Source organism: Lactuca saligna, chromosome 7 (genome assembly GCF_052625555.1).
Source record: "Lactuca saligna cultivar CGN05327 chromosome 7, ASM5262555v1, whole genome shotgun sequence".
NCBI classification, from domain to species: domain Eukaryota; kingdom Viridiplantae; phylum Streptophyta; class Magnoliopsida; order Asterales; family Asteraceae; genus Lactuca; species Lactuca saligna.
Genome location: NC_136423.1, coordinates 152,376,087 through 152,393,802, shown reverse-complemented (window position 1 = coordinate 152,393,802; position 17,716 = coordinate 152,376,087). Strand labels below are relative to the sequence as shown.

The 17,716-nt window shown below is 34.5% G+C and overlaps 1 protein-coding gene across 4 annotated transcripts; it reads left to right on the top strand.

Moving 5' to 3' along the window:
• Positions 1-8,546: 8,546 nt before the first annotated feature.
• Positions 8,547-12,687, top strand: LOC145004352 (cyprosin-like). Of its 4 annotated transcripts, XM_078963250.1 has the most exons (15): positions 8,560-8,624; positions 8,749-8,779; positions 9,323-9,678; positions 9,779-9,839; positions 10,194-10,288; positions 10,372-10,484; positions 10,711-10,879; positions 10,963-11,002; positions 11,120-11,184; positions 11,437-11,550; positions 11,640-11,704; positions 11,788-11,944; positions 12,041-12,160; positions 12,251-12,339; positions 12,432-12,687. In XM_078963250.1, the coding sequence occupies exons 3-15, from the start codon at positions 9,331-9,333 to the stop codon at positions 12,514-12,516; spliced, it is 1,521 nt and encodes a 506-aa protein (XP_078819376.1). In that variant the 5' UTR covers positions 8,560-8,624; positions 8,749-8,779; positions 9,323-9,330; the 3' UTR covers positions 12,517-12,687. The 4 variants fall into 4 exon arrangements, with proteins under 4 accessions (XP_078819375.1, XP_078819376.1, XP_078819377.1 ...); XM_078963249.1 differs by lacking the exon at positions 8,749-8,779 and having other exon boundaries at positions 8,547-8,624; XM_078963251.1 differs by lacking the exon at positions 8,560-8,624 and having other exon boundaries at positions 8,647-8,779; positions 11,791-11,944.
• Positions 12,688-17,716: the final 5,029 nt, after the last annotated feature.

The following is a 17,716-nucleotide window of genomic DNA, read 5'->3' as shown; positions in this document are numbered from 1 at the left end:
CATTGGCACATGAGACAATCATAGACTTAGACTTTCTCTTTACCATTTTGTCAACCGGGTTGACTATGGCCGATCCCTTTCCATTGGGAAGAGAAATCTTTTTTGGACTTCCAATGTTACCATTGTCAATGTCCATGGAAGTTTGAGAAGTAGATCTTCCAATCAAATTTGCTTTTCCAGTGCGTCAATTCATTGCTGATTCAGCAGCAACAAGCAAATATGTAAGATCAATAAGGGTCATATCGTTGTCTGTCATATAGTAGTTCTTAATGAACTCACTATATGACTCGGGAAGTGATTGAAGAACCCAGTCAATAGCCAACTTCCTTGGGAACACAACACCTAACATTCTCAGCCTGTCAATGTATGACTTCATATCCAAGACATGTGTACACACAAACTTTCCATCTTGGTGTTTACTTGCTAATAAGGCTTGAGTGACCTTGAATTTTTCAAGTCTTTGAACTTGTGGGCCAGGGATAATAAATGGAGGAGGTGGTGGAAGTGAAGTATGATTTCCATTTCCATTAATGCACGACAAAGGGATTAATCTTTCACCTTGATCGCTACGTAGGATATCATCTTCAAGAAGAAAGCTTGTTCCAAAAGATTTGGGAAGACCATAGTTGTCTGAACTAGACATCTACAATGGGAGAAATTCAAGTTAGTTGATTTAAGTCCTTAATATAACATCCAAATGAAATATTAAGGCTAGGACCGAACACAATATTTTACAATTCGGAAGAGTGATGCCGTAATCCAAATGCAAAATATTTGAAGGTACGTAAATGCCGATTTACCAATTTCCACCATGAAAAACGAAATTGATGATTAGGTTTTAAATGGATTGAAACTCCTAGATTCTTTGAGATTCATTGAGCTTTTCAATGACATGTTTAAATTTCGATTGTGCCCTTCATGTTTGTGACTAGGATGCCAAGGATTACAAACAAGGTGAGAATAACCATGAAAACTAGCTTGGTACACCCAATGTTACAACCACCTAATCAATGTGCCGGTTAACTACACACGCTCCATTGATCCATGATTAACATCAAGCTACCATTTTCCACACACTGTCAGTCACAGATTAGTGTGTCGGTTAACCACACATGCTCCACTAACGACTGAACAAGGTGCAAAGTGCAGCTTCATGGGTTAGCATCAAATTCACATTTTTCTAAGTAACTAAGATTGGGAATTTATAAGTGTTTAGTTACTTAGTATATCATTATACTTTTAATGAGAATTTAAATGTCCTCTCAAACCCGTTCGGCTAACAACCCTCCACCAGTCAAAGAAGCGATGGGTGAGAGTGGACACCCATTAAACTGCCATTTTATAGGCAGTAACCTTATATCCCCTTACAGATCGGCTTAGTGAATGAGGCCTATTAACAATAAGACTGAATTTACTCTTATATATACATATACATACATACATACACACACACACACACACACACACATATATATATATATATATATATATATATATATATATATATATATATATATATTAAACCTATAATATTATAATAGTATAATGGTTGAATTTTAAATTTTTAAAATTCTTGGGTTTGGAACTAAACGTTTCAAAGTGAGACTTTGCATTTAAAAATTTCAAAACTTGAGGGAAAGTTTTGAACTATTCAAAAACTTTTAATATCCATAACTTATGAGTTTAATATAAATTTAATAAAAAGACTCTTGACTTTCCATAACTTGAGGACAAGTTATGGAGTTCATAAAAACATTTATGTAAAAGACTCTTCAAGTTCCATAACTTGAGGACAAGTTATGGAAGACTTAAAACCGTTTTATGATGACATTTAAAAATGAGACTTTTCACTTTCCATAACTTGAGGACAAGTTATGGATTTCATCAAAAACATTTAGATCAAAAATTGTAACTAACAAAACCACACAATATGTTTATGATCTAATTAAACTCATAAGTTAAGATGATTCATATCAAAAAAGTTTCAAGAAATTAGCCTAATCATAAACTAATACAAATCATGAAACTTTGACAATTATGTTTTATTTGGATGAAAATCATCATTACCATATCAAAGAAATCAAATTTTATGAACTAAAATATTTTGTGGTAATGATTCTAATCCAAAACAGGCCAAAAAAACTCGAAAAACTACGCACTGGAGCACCAACTCGGCGAGTACATGAATTGGACTCGTTGAGTTGGACTTTTTCTGAGTGGACTCGGCGAGTCCCCCAGTGGACTTGGCGAGTTCACTGTCCAGAATGCAGAAAATTCGATTTTTTTTTTCTTTGAAAACCAATAAAACATCAAGTATAGTGTAAAACAATCCTAGGCTCCGATACCACTGATGGGTGTTATGATGGGTTTTATACAAACAATCCTATGTGTGCATGCAACCCTAGAATTGGATCTATGTTTTACTATTAGTTACACAACATTATGAACACATAATAAAACCGTAATGAGTCATGCTATTTTCGAAATTCACCAAGAAGATTAGAATACATACCTTTTGTTGCTATATAGTAATAACAACTCAAATCCTCCTTGTAATGACTTCAAAAAGCTTAGAGTCACAAGTGTCACTCCTCTAATGGCTCACAAACACCAAGAGCAAGAGGATGAAGAATGATAAGAGAGGAGGCACCCAAAAACGTGTGGAAACTCTAAGGAAACTCTTAGCCACGTTTTTGGTGCTCTAGGGATCCTTAAATAGTGAGGCTATTAGGGTTATCTAACAAGGAAACCCAAATTTGACTGCTTAAGCCCTAAGCAACCCATGGACTCCCTCCTTAGAGGCCTAGGACGATTTCTAATGGGGTTCCCCATAGAATTCGTCCACCCCTCTAATATGGAGTCCATTAGCCCAATATTCAACTATCATACAATTGACAGTTCTAGTCCCTTAAGTTTAATTAATGTCTTTCAGCCACAAAATTAATTCTTAACTAATTATTGACTAATATTAATTAACCAATATGATTTCTCCTTTAATATATTATTCACATAATATATTAATAAATCATAATTAATCATCTCTCTCCATAATTCATCCTATCAAGTTGCTTTGGTGAAGGCAACCCAAAAGGACCATGCACCATCGGGTCTAGGACATACCAAAAAATAGTTATGAACTTAGACACTAATCCAACATATTAATATACTACAACATCCTATGGTGCACATACAACTCTAAATGCTTTAGATCTATGTTTTCTGTAATTATACATGCAATATTGTTTCCAAAGCATTAAGCCTACAACTAGCATGGAAATGACATAATCAACATAAAAGAGAGTTATATAATTACCTCTTTATTGTAGCTTGTAGAACTTCTTGAGTTTGGCCTTTAAGAACTTAGTGCCCCAAGTGTTGCACCTCAAATGGAATCACAACACACTTAGAACAAAGGAGACTTTTAAGAGAGTATTTCTTGCACCAAAATCGACTCAATGATCTCCAAGAACACTAGTGTGTCTAGTAGCTAATTTTGGATGCTAATGGGCTTCTTATATGGTGTGGCAAGATTAGGGTTAGCACCATGTAAACCCTAGTGCCCATGACCTTCCATATTCCTTAGGCTCCTTGGGTTTAAACCTCCATGGATCATCCATGGGTTGTCACATGGGTTTAGCCCAACCTAAGGAATCATGGATCATTGGCCCACAACATCAGAGTGAATATTTTACCAAATCAACCCCTCATATTTAATTAGTCTCTTTTGATCACAAAATTAATTCCAAATTAATTTTTGATCAATACTAATTAAATAATATGATTTCATATTAATATATTAGAACTTATAATATATTAACAAATCATAAATAACCTATTCTCAAAAGCCCATCCTATCAAACTATCCTGGTGATATGCAACCCAAATGGACCTTGCTACTCTCGGGTCAAGTACATACCAATTATAGCTATGGGCTTAGACACCTAGTCCAAAATTCTCAAGGTCACATCGGTGTTCAAATTCGCCTTTTTGAACACGGATTCCTCGACGATACACCATTTATCTCACTTTGTGTCTTAAAAATTTTTACTAGCTCTCACAAAGCTTTCTTGAGTGCCATCTCTTCTCAACATGAGTCCAAATAGTTTTCTCAAGCAGTTAAAAGTCAGCATTGGAAGGATGCTATGCAAAAAGAGATTCAAGCTCTTGAAAATAACAACACATGAAAATTGACAAATTTACCACTTGTTAAAGGACCTTGAAGCTACTCAGATGGGTGCTACTCGACTTTACTTAGATAACCAATCGACATGACATATTGCTAACCACCCGGTTTTTATGAACACACTAAACATGTTAAGATTGATTGCTATTTCGTTCATGAGTGAGTTGAGTCCAGAGAAGTAATTTCTACTGCTATCCACACTAAAGATCAACTAGAAAACCTTTTTACTAAACCTCATGGGTCCAACATTTTTCGTTCTCTGCTAGGCAAGATGGGCGATCCTGATCTTCACGTTCCATCCTGAGGGGGAGTGAAGAAAATAATCGATATTATCTTATCTTCCCTTATGTTTATCTTATCCTTCTTTTGTTCCTAGTTTCCTGACAGGATTATAATTTGTTCTCCTATCTATCTGTTTGTATCTATTAATGTATAAATACCATTTTATTGATTGAATGAGAAGATAGAACCTGGAATTAATTGTTCCGGTTGAACCCTATTTCGTTTTCTATACTTCTCTTCTTAAAAAGAAGCCTTGCCATGTAGTTATTCATTCCTCTCCACTTTCTTCAATTTAAAAATATGAGATATAAAATAGTTTAATTATGTTGCCATATCAAGCACAACATAACTCAGGAATTTTGGGGATTTTGGTATGAAACAACAAAACAACACCATAAATAAATAAAAATAGCAAAATGGTACAACATATTCCATAAAATATACGGATCCATTACCAAAAACTACTTAAATTTTACCTATAGGAGGATCATTGGCATAAGTAGGAGATGGATTCTTGTAGAGAAGTACAAAATAACATCCATAAATCAAGAATTGGAACTGGTGCATGGGAACTCAAATGAACACATATATACACAATTATAAACCATAAACTTTCCTAGATACACGTTATGTTATAAATATGTTACCTTTAATCACAAAAACCGAAACCAAACCTCCCAAATTCAAAGTGCTTTTTTCTGCCTTTTCATTTAGAAATAAAGGAAAACATAAAAAGGCGTTCGATATATGTAGAAGGATTCAAATCTAAGAAGTAAAAAAAAGAAAGAAAAGAAAAGGAGTAAATGATCACCCGCTAGATGAAATCTATATTTATATGATGTTATAGAGCATGGGAACTAGGGTCCGCTAACTCCTCTCACTCAGCGGTCTAAGAAAATTTGGGTTGTGGGTGAGAGGAAAAAAAGCTCTTTAAAAGCATAAATATAATCAAATCATTTACAAACTTTAAAATAAAACAAAAAATTTAATAATATAATACTTGGTGGTGGCATTTATTTGTTGTTTTTATTTTATGTTTACAACTATATGTTTATCATCTTTTATATTTTTCGAAAAAGGACTTGACATAGTAAATACAATGGTTGTTATCTTTATCATAGTTGATTACTATGATTTGTTTCCTTTTATCCTTTCCCATTTTATAGGCTTTTGTTTAGAACTTGGTTGTGATTAGGATTGTTACGTTTTTCTGGTTGTATATATACCAGGTTATTGATTGAATGAAAAGTAAGTCTTTGAACCATTGATTTGTTTACATAGATATTTTGTTTAGTTTGTATATTTGTAGCATTATGTTTATAAAAGCATGCCATATGATGTCTAAAAACACATTCTCACAAAAACAAAACGAACTCTCTTCGTATGTCTCGTAGGCCAAGTAACCGAATACATGAAGGAATGAAAGATTCGTTTAAGTCTTAAAAAATATCAAAGAAAAAAGATTTTTAACTCATAATATGAAAAACATGAAAAACCAACAACTTGGGTATCATAAAATGGATGAGATAAAAGCGAAATATGAACAATTGAAAAGGTTAACCATTGGAGAGTTTTTCTGAACAAAATGTTTTAATTAAATAAATGTTATTAAAAAACTAATGCCACAATATAATGTTTTTTGACAAAATTGCAAAAATGGTCCCTGTGGTATGCATTTTTTTGGGGTTTTATTCCAAACCTCGACTTTTTTGGTTTCATGGTCCTTTTGACCATGTTTGCTTGTGATTTTGGTCCCTTGGAAAACTAAAAAGACTAAAATGCCTTTTGTGATATATTTTTTATGTTCTTCTATTTTAATTTAAAAGAAAAAGAAAATAATTAATTAATTGGGCCCACATCCTCTCTCTCTCTCTCTCTCTCTCTCTCTCTCTCTCTCTCTCTCTCCTGATCGTCTTCTTCATCAACACACACTGAGATTAAAAGACACACATTGAGGTAGCGATCGACGATTCCTCAAACTCCGATGCATCCTACTTCTCCGGCAACAGTCAGGCCACAAACTCCTCAGGTGCGAGTCGAAGAGGTAGGTGGGTGGTGTTCTATGGTGGTTTGAGGTTCCATATGCTCTCGCTACCCCAATACAAACAACATCGACCCTCTCTAGCCTCCTCTATCGCTACCATCTCCTATGTGGTTGTTTCTTATGTTCTCGATCTGCCATCTAATATGTCATTGTTTGTGGTTACCAATCTAGTTTCCCCCTTCATTTTGGTGCCCCCAACTGCAGCTGAAAACTCCGATCTGGTTATGACATGGTTTCTCCGTCATTGAATCGTCAGCCAACATAGGTTATGTGAGGAAGAGGGTATAGGGATTTCGGTGAAGCAAGAACAAAACACACATACATACACCCACTGTCTTCTCCAAACAATCCCAATCTTTTAAATCATGAGTCTCCTTCATCGACTTCTTAAAATCCCCATAAGGATTCTCAAATTCCAAGTATCAAACTTGTAAGATCAAGTTTAAAAAACAACCGTGCAGGCTTACCTCACATACAACCTGGAAGATTCTGATGAATTCATGAAGGATTTTGGTGAGGCTATTGTTCATAATTCTGGTGACTCCGAGGATTATTGAAACGATATGGTATTTGGGCCTCATCGAGCGTTTTCTGAGTAAGGTAATCGATTAGTAATTGCTCCGGCCCACCTCATTCATCGATCGATTCATCTTGTAAATCAGAGTCATCCTAAGGAATTTTTCTCTGTTATCGGTGTTATCAGTAAGGGGAAATGGCACCAGGGGAAGAAGATGAGGGAGCGGTGAGTAGTCAGGTTTGGAGAGAGAGAGAGAGAGAGAGAGAGAGAGAGAGAGAGAAAGAGAGAGAGAGATATGTGGGCTCAAGTTAATTATTTATTTTCTTTTTTATTTAAATTAAATAAAAAAACATAAAAAATATATCAGAAAGGGCATTATAGTTATTTCAATTTTACGAGGGATCAAATTTACGTACAAACATGATCAAAAGGACCACGAATCCAAAAAAGTTGAGGTTTGAACTAAAACTCCAAAAAAATGCATACCACAGTGACCATTTTTGCAGTTTTGTCATGTTTTTTTAAGATTAACTATTGAAAATGTTTTTAGAAATATGGATATAATCAGTTAGCTCACCGTATAATAACCATAATAATTATTTTTGAAAACTTTTTATTATAAAATAACCAAAAAAAATGCCAAAAATAGCCATAATTTTCATAGTTTGGCCGGATGCAAAAATGTAGATTTACGTAGTTGGTTACGATTTTATTTATTTATTTACTTATTTTTGCAAACTTCAAACATTAATAACTCTTTTACACGAACTTTGTTTTAGCTGACTTTTTTATAGTTTTCTTTGTAATAAGGTTTTTCCATGAATATATTATATTCCAAATTTGGGTGTCCAAAAGTTATATTTTTTAGTTTAGTGAAAAAAAAAAAAACCTTAACTTTGAACCTTTATAATAACTTTTTCATATCAACTCCGATTGAACTAAACTTTTTATCATTATATTCTTTTTTAAAAAGGTTTTCAATAGGCATCTTAAACTCACAATTTGGTTGTGAGAAAATCATATTTTTTTTTTAGCTCTAGAATAGGTTATTCGATGAAAAAAAACTTCATAGTTTCGCATAAAACTTCGTAACAACCATCATATCATTTGGGTTGTTCCAATCACAATGATGAAATGCAAAAATATGAAGAAGAAAACACTTTTTTGCAATCAACCGAATTTTCACAATGGCTTATTGCAAAAATCAAGAAAAAAAACTTTTTAGCAGTAATATGCAACACTACCTATAAAAATCTAAAAAAAATAGAAAAATAAACAATTTTTTCTTAGTGAATCAGATTTTCACAGATGGTTAACTGCAAATCATCTACTATTGGATTATTTTATTTAATTTTGTGGCTATTGGCTATTTTATGGTAAAATACTTTAAAAGTTGGCTAATATGGGCATTTTTTATATTTAATGTATTTAATAATTAATATAATATAATATAATTATAACAAAATGGTGTGTATGTCGATATATAAATAGGAACAACTCCACCGTGTAGTGTTGGAACTATCTCATTCTGTTTTCCTGTCCCATATTGCTCTATATTCACACTTTCCACATTGTTTCTTTTGGAGGCAGTCACGCAGGTTAGGCCTCTTTCAATATGCCATTATCAGTCGTCTCCGATCACTCGATTTCATATGAGTTGATTGAATTTCATGTATTATATTGTTATAATTGCTTCTTTGTTTTGTTTAAACTAATTCTCAGTCATCATTTTGATCGCCGTTGTAAATTCAGGGTACGTACTTTGCGCTTCGGGTTTCTTACGATCATACTTGATTTCGATTTACGAATTAAGTTGTTAATAGATCTTGTTCAGTGTACAATTGAAGTTAATTTGAGAATTTTGTCAGTAGTATGAGGTTTTTGTTATTTTGAGTGAATGTAAGGATATTGGCTATGCTTAATCTTACGTTTAAAAGGAAAAGGCTCTAAATTGTTGGATTAAGGTTTTTTTTTGGCCTGTTGCCTTGATGATCATTCAGATTCTCTTCTAGCACTCTCGCATTATGATTTGGATAGTGGCTGATGATCGACTTTGGTTAGAATTTTATGGTTTTAGAAAGTAATTATTAGAGTGATTGATTCTCAATTGTCTAAATTGGTTAAGAAATTAGAAATTGATGTCATTATATGAATGTGAAAGCTCTCAAGTATTAGAATTTCATAAAGATTTTTACAGATTATGTACAAAAAAAAGTGTGATATTAGAAAGAAACTTTGATCTATTTTACTACGAGATTTTGTTTCTGAAACGAAATATGATGATATCTAATTGCAGAGCTACACATGGGTACCATATTCAAAGCAAGCTTGCTCTTGTCATTCCTGTTGTTTCTTTTCTCACCTCATGCATATTCAGCTTCTAATGGTGGATTGGTTAGAATTGGACTCAAAAAGAGAAAAATCAACCAATTAAACCAACATGATGCCTCAAATGAAGATGATTCTAGAAGAAACTCTGGTCTCCATGGCAACTTCAAGGATTCAGACACTGACATAATTTCTCTAAAAAACTACATGGATGCTCAATATTATGGTGAAATTGGTATTGGCACTCCACCTCAAAAGTTCACTGTTATTTTTGACACTGGAAGTTCTAATCTTTGGGTTCCTTCTACAAAGTGCTACTTCTCAGTGAGTGAATCTTTTCTAGTTATTAAGGATCGATTTCTAATACACTTTTTTTTGTCTCTTTTGATTCAACAAATGCTGCTTACTGTTGATATGGATGTAGGTTGCTTGTCTTTTACACTCAAAATATAAGTCCAGCCAATCAAGTACATATAAGAAAAATGGTATGATGTCATGTTCTTGTTCTTTGATGCCTTCAAATGCTTATAGCATCTAAAATAGGAGCTTATTCATAAGCTTTTGGGTCAAATAATTTGAAGAAGCAAATCTCCTATCGTGGAGTTTGTTTTTTCAATTGAATAGCTTTTTCCATATGTTCCATATGTTTTTAGTTATAAGCTTGACCAAATAACTTTTTGCATCTTTTTTGACCTTCTATTCTTTTAGTTTACTAATCACAAATAAAAAGTGCTTTTTTGTATTTGTAAAATAGATATATGTTGAGCTTTTTAGGTTTGCTGAGTTGGTGCTGATGTGGCATTAATTTTTTTTTTGTTTTATGTTTTTTCTACATCCAGGAAAATCTGCTGCAATTCGATATGGAACTGGTGCTATCTCTGGTTTCTTTAGCCAAGATTCTATAAGACTTGGTGATTTTACTATCAAGGAACAGGTAAAGACTAAATATTAAAAAAATTACGCATCTTTTTATTAGAATTTCTTCATTTTCATAATTACTAAATTACCCCTTTTCAGGATTTCATAGAAGCAACCAAAGAGCCTGGTATCACTTTTGTTGCAGCAAAGTTTGATGGTATTCTTGGCCTTGGGTTTCAAGAAATCTCCGTTGGGGGTGCTCTTCCTGTTTGGTACTTCACTCACTTTCCAAACTTTTTCTTGGAGTAAATTACATTTTTACCCTTGACCCTGTTCAAAAGTTTCTGTTTTGGTTCCAAATAGTTCTCTCCTACAATGTCGGTGCCTCTCTTCAATTGTAAGAGGAAAATATTTGAGACCAAAACTACAATTTTAAAAAACTTAGGGACCAAAAACGTAATTTTTTTTTTATTAATGTTTGATATTTGACCATATTAGGTATAACATGGTTGACCAAGGTCTTGTTCATGAACCTGTGTTTTCATTTTGGCTTAATCGAAATACTAAAGATAATGAAGGAGGTGAACTTGTGTTTGGTGGTGTTGATACTAATCATTTCAGAGGTGAACACATTTATGTCCCTGTTACTCAAAAAGGCTACTGGCAGGTTATTATTCTTATGTTCATTTTTTATTTTTTATAATTTTTAATAAAATTTATTAATCATTTATTTGTTTTCCTTGTTTATAGTTTGAAATGAATGATGTATTTATTGGAAACGAACCAAGTGGTAATTTTATGGCATTCTTTTACCCTTGATTCATTTCTAATATTTAAATTGTGTTTTCATGGTTTTTGATCTCAGGATTTCTCTTTTTTTTTTTTTTTTAATATTTTATTTTGTTAGGATTTTGCACCAATGGTTGTGCAGCAATTGCTGATTCTGGAACCTCTTTGTTGGTTGGTCCAACGGTATGTATAATTTATTATTTTTAGGGGTAAAATAGACATTTATACACATTCAAACATGTATATTAGTTTTAAATAAACCATTTTGTATTTCGACATGTTGAAAACATAAAATGGTTAATTTGAAAAACGTCAAAATTTTATTGTTTGATTGCCCAAAGTATAATGATTAAAACATTTTATCAATTGAAACTAAAAATACATAGAAAAAGACATTTATTATTATTAAAAAAAATCTCAAATCCAATTTTTTAGGCTGTTGTTACTCAAATCAATCAAGCTATTGGTGCTCATGGATTAATGAGCCAAGAATGCAAGACTTTGGTTGAACAATATGGAAAGTCTATAATTGATATGCTTTTATCTGAGGTATCTTTTTTCATTTAAAAAAACATTTAGTAAATAATAAATATTATTTACACCTAATAATCACTTCTTTTAATTTCAATGCCTTATAGGCAAAACCTGAAAAAATATGCTCCCAAATGAAGTTATGCATGTTTGAAGGCTCTCATGATACTAGGTCAATTTCACACTTACTTTACAATTATATTTATTTTAGTTATTCATATTATTTCATATCCATCAATTGTGTTTTTTTTTTAGTAGTATGATAATTGAAAGTGTGGTTGATAAAAATAATGGAAAATCTTCCGGTGTAAACGATGAAATGTGTACTTTCTGTGAGATGGTGGTTTTTTGGATGCAAAGGGAGCTCAAGAAAAACAAGACCGAGGATTCCATAATTAATTATGCTGACAAGGTCAACGAAATATAAATCTAAATTAAAAAAAAAAAAAAAAAGAACTTTCCAATTTCCAATTTCCAAATTTAAAATTTATGTTTTTATAAATTTCAGCTGTGTGAGAATTTACCAAGTCCGGGGGGTCAATCTACTGTTGACTGTAAACATCTTTCTTCCATGCCGAATATTGGTTTTACTATTGGTGGTAAATCTTTTCAACTCTCCCCTCAACAGGTAACTTTATTTATTTTATTTATTTTTTTAATTTATATATTATTATAATATAATTTTGGTATTTACTAACTATTATTTTTTATGGATCAGTATGTTTTGAAATTTGGTGAGGGAGCAAAAGCACAATGCATCAGTGGATTTAGTGCTCTAGATGTGCCACCTCCTCGTGGACCTCTATGGTATAAATTATAATTACATTTCCCATAACTTTTTTTTTTTTTTTTTTTTAAATTTAAAATTAATTACGTGACATATTTGTATTTTGATGTAGGATTTTGGGAGATGTATTTATGGGTAAGTACCATACGGTATTCGATTATGGTAACTTACAAGTCGGATTTGCTGAAGCAGCTTAAGACTACTTGTTGTTTTCGATAAAATGTTGAAATAAATGTGTTATAAATATAATTGTGGAAGAGTTAACATGGTTTAAAATTGTATTTATTAATGGCATTTAATATTGTATTAGGTCGAATCACATAACCTCTAAATTTTGGACATAAGAAGCAATAGGGCTCTTTTATATAGGTAGAGGTTGCCTTTCCTTGATAACTTAGCGGCTTTATGGATCCTTGACATTTACAATATTTATGGAGAGGATTGTCTTTGAACACTAATGTTTCTAACTATTACGCGAGATTGTTTTGGGTTGTTAAAAATTTAGGTAGGAAACATTCTAGTCTGAAGTTCATTTTAGGATAATCTATCAAAAGACATTTTTTAATTTGGTAAAGCTAAAAGAAAATATAAAGAGGGTAATTTATATTGCTTGAAAATGTCTGGACCTAAATTTAGAGTATCAAGCATCTTCTTTTACTCCGAAAAGCAAGTCAAAAACGATTTTAATTGAAGTTACCAAATGCAAGTTACCACCGCTACCATAAAAGTTATAACCATTAGAAACTTACCACCACCACCATGGAAGTTATAACTGATAGGTTTTATAGGTTATAATTCATAGCATGAGGCGAAATAACTTAACATTTAAGTTTACATGCAACCTATGTGGATCTAAGTTTTTTCTATTGATAACAATGATGTATGAACATCAAGAAACCTAAGGAAGCCTTACAATAACCGAAAATTACAAGGGATTTGGGTTTAAATACCTTTCGATTATTATAGCAAATAATCAAGTTGATTCTTTTCTTCAAATGTTTTGGAAAGCAAGCACCAGAAATCCAATTTTTCTAATGGTTTGTACCCAAACCCTAGCAATAAGAACACTTGAGGAGAGAGGAAAGGGGAGTAGGACAATCGACTATTCTTTTGGTATATGTAATGGACGAAAATGAGGATCCCAAGGGTCTTATTTATGAATGATAGGAAAACCATAGAAACCCGAATTTGAAATAAAATAATATTATTTCAAATCCAAAATTATTTAGTTTCCTAATTATCCAATTATCCACATGGAGCATTCAAGAAACCCTAGAGGCTTAGCCAAATTTCGCCCAACCCTAGGAAGATTCTATAATTCGTCTCTTGTTCAACTATTAAACCTTTACAACTTAAGTCCTTGAACTTTTAATTTGTTGTAACACCCCGATTCTCGGGTATTGAATTATGGTTATAAATTTTCATCATTTCGATATCTACTCGATGAGTTGATTGCCCTGACTAGTCGAATAGCAGCGGGTTGGTCCATGTGTTTAAATGACCTACTCGCCGAGTCAAAGGACTCGACGAGTAGGAGTTGGTGGATGAAACCATAATTTCCGGGATTTTGCACCCTATTTAAGGGATCATTAGCCTCCTTTGGCCTCATTGTAGTCCCTTGAGAGCTCAGCAAAACCCTAATACATGAGTGTGTGTGCTCCATTTGTGTGTTTTAAGCTTTAGAAGATGATTCTTGGTGAGAAGAGCTTGGAGAACAAGTGGCTAGCATCAAGGAACGTGTACCTCAGATAGCATCAAGTGAAGGTATCAAGTCGTTATCTTGACCTCATTTCCTTCTAGATCTCATTGGGTGAAATTTAAGGCTTTTCTAGCATATTAGGAAGCTTTCTTATGTATGAGCTAAGATCTGAAGTTTGGGTCTCTAAGCCCAAAAAGCTTCTATCTTTTGCAAGTATAAGACTCTCCTTATGAGTAAAACTCCATCACAAGCTTGGATTTGTCATTTAGAGTCTTTAGAGCCTTGCATGAACGTAAAGTTTGCAACTTTACGTGATAAACATGCCTTGGGGAGTTGGATCTGCAATATGGAACCTGTTCATGGCTTAAAAAGTATCTGAACGGATGAAGGGACTCGGCGAGTTGCATGGTCAACTCGGAGAGTCCAACGAAGATTGTCATGGGGTCGGCGAGTCAGTAGAGTGACTCGGCGAGTCAGCTAGGGTTTCCCGACCTTTGGACATGCATGAACTCAATGAGTTGCATGGAAACTCGACGAGTTGACCAAGGAGTTTACGGTCTCAAACATTACGAGTCACTCAAGTGACTTGGCAAGTTGACAAGTTATGCACGGAACTCGGCGATTGGCTGGTTGTACTCGACGTGTTGAGGTCAATATGGACTGTTGACCTTGTTGTTGACTTTGACTTTGACCAAGGGTTGACTATTTTCCTTCTGGGGCATTTTAGGAGATTGGGAATTTATAAGTGTGGTTCTATGGTGAATATAGGTGGTGGAGTTTATGCCGGTGATCCGAGAGTTTGAGCTTATCTTTCGATTCGATAGTTGCGAGGCGAGTTATCCTCACTATATCAACAGGTTCTAAGGCACCAAGGCCGGCCCATTATGGATTGTATATTGTTATGGCATGATATGTTTATTGGTTTGCATCCTGGTAGTTAGGATGAAGTTATGTTTACGCTTAGTGACCTGGTTATGTAACACCCGTAAAATCCAAGCCAATTTAAAACATTTAAAACCATTAAGTAATTACAATTTGTTTTCAAAATAGTTTAAGCATCAGAGTATTCCCATAATCAAATCATGGAAATATGAGGAGGTGCATGATCATGCCTTCGCCTTCCCGCGATCATCAAAAGTACCTGAAACAAAATCAACAACTGTAAGCCCAAAGCTTAGTGAGTTTTCCCAAAATATCATACGCTAGCCCATATCATATAACAGTCAAACCGATCTAACAGATCACTAATCATAGCAACATCCCAAAAACCGGGATACAGACCTAACCGGTCACTAACATAGAATCATCATATAACCAGGACACTGACCTAACCAGGTCACTAAGCATAAGCATAAGCATATCACCATGCTAACTACTAGGATGTAAACCAATAAACATATTATTTCATAAATTAAATAAAATCCATATAGGGTCGGCCTTCGTGCCTTAGACCCTATCAATATAGTGAGGTTAACTCACCTGGCACTGCTGAAGTCCCGCAGATAAAACTCCAGCTGCTGGTTGACAGATTCCCAAACTATCAACATCAAACAATACCCAATTAATAATTGGGTTCCAAGCCCAAGGTCCAACTCACACTCCAAAGACCCAAAAGTTAAGCAATGGGCCAAAAGCTAACATATGACCCAATTTTCCAAATTGGGCCCAAACCTCTTACATGGACCTTACCCTAAAGCCCATTAAATTATTCTAGTCCATATGCTTGATTTTGGATGGTCCATTAATAGCCCAATTACCAAAGCCCAATAGAAAGGCCCAACTCAAGGCCTAATTAAAAATTAGGGTTTCTTACATGAAATGATGATTAGGGTTAAGTTTTCCTACTTAACCCATTAAGGACTTAATCCATCAAGTCCAACATTTCTTTAGGTTGATTGCAAATGGTTATTAATTAATATATTAAGTTTAAGGAATAATTCAAGTGCGGTTCCAATCAAATTCCCAAAATTAGGATTTCACATAAAATGACAACTAGGGTTAAGTGTTTCTCACTTAACCCATTAAGTCCATCACTCTACTAGATAAGTCATATGGTGTGATTAGGATTAATACACAATTCTATTCCAATGGCTCAAATGTGGGTCCTAATAAGTCCAAGGCCCATAAATCCAATGTTTGGGTTTTCCAAACCAAAATTAGGGTTTCCAACCCCATCTTAGCCCAATAACTAGGTCTTTTGATCAATTAGGGCTTCATTGGACCCATTAGGGTTTTAGTCTATTTGTCCAAGCATTCCAAACGAGTCACAATCCAAACAGGGCACACCGCCACCCGACATGGAGGCCGGTGGCGGCAACCACCACCTCACAAAGGTGGTTTTGAGTTTCGTTTCATTATTCTTCTTTCTAGTTACATTATACAATGCTAAACCCCAATAATCACACACACACACACTAACACAAACACATATACACAACAACCTAGTGTGGACGGCGGTGGCACGTGGTGGAAGCCACCACTCCACGGCGGTGGCAATGGGGTCTTTCTTCGGATCTCTGGCCAAGAAACGTTCATGTAGCCTCAAACCATCACCACGCCCGGGTACAAACACCACAACATGCCCGAAGCCACCTTTTCACGATGGTTAGTGGTGGCAGAAGAGCTTTTTCGATGACAACCACCATGGTTGGCTTCCATGGTGGTCTTCTAGCGTTTTCTAGCCAACCTTTCACCCATACACTCCCGCGGTGACGACTGAAACACACACAAACATCACATCATTGGCTGAAATACAAAAATACACATGGAACACACACATCACTGCCACTCTTATGGTGGTTTGCGGCGACCAGAAAGGATATCATCAATAGGTGATAGCCATCGGGGTGGAGATAACGACAAACATGATAGAAATGGCAGGAGAGAGAGAGAGAGAGAGAGAAAGAGAGGGGGAAGGGTTGTCATAACCAGAGAAGACAGAGGTACATTGGCCCCGACATCGGCCTTGACTCACGTATTCGTCGGCATTAAACAACAGCAACGGACGTCCGTTAGCCACAACTGGAGAAAAAATGGAGAAGAGAGGCGATCCAGAACAGCAATGCTGATATTCACGATGTCCAACGTTATTATGGTCGTTGGCAGCCCCCACTTTGTTGTTCACAACTCAAGCTCCGCTCTCGATGGTCCTCTAAGCCACTTACTGTGTCACCAGCAGCAGGCAGCGAATTGATCTGGATAAAAAAACAAGAAGAAGGGAGGCGCCAGCTGGGGAGTCACAAAGTGCTGGCGGCTAAAGAAAAAATTACGGTTAGGTTTTGCCATCGACTTAATGAGAGGGAAATGGGATACGGGGTTAAACCTATGTCTTATTTCAAACTTTAATCCAACATTTACCCTTTAGCCCCTGATTTCATAAATTCATTACAATCTAGGTATAATATTTACCAATTATACCCTGCTTCCATATTCCTCTCAAAGTCGATCCCTAATTTACCAAACAACCCCTTAGCCCGAAAATCTCTTCAAATGAAATCCCAATAATTACCCAATAGTCCCTGCCTTCATAATCATATACGAATCCAATCCGAAACTTACACTTTTAACCCCCGACTTCTAAAATTGTGACATTTAGCTCTTCGATACCCACCTTTGATATATAATTATTTATTTTATGGCTATTATTTGTTCATTTATTTATTTATTTATTTATTTACTTAATAAATGGGTTGTTACAA

Bases quoted from the DNA above. Each gene is read 5' to 3' on its own strand.
- LOC145004352 (XM_078963249.1), top strand. From the start codon at position 9,331: ATGGGTACCATATTCAAAGCAAGCTTGCTCTTGTCATTCCTGTTGTTT. The intron at 11,003-11,119 runs GTAATTTTATGG...TTATTTTGTTAG, and splicing joins TATTGGAAACGAACCAAGTG to GATTTTGCACCAATGGTTGT. The intron at 11,551-11,639 runs GTATCTTTTTTC...AATGCCTTATAG, and splicing joins TTGATATGCTTTTATCTGAG to GCAAAACCTGAAAAAATATG.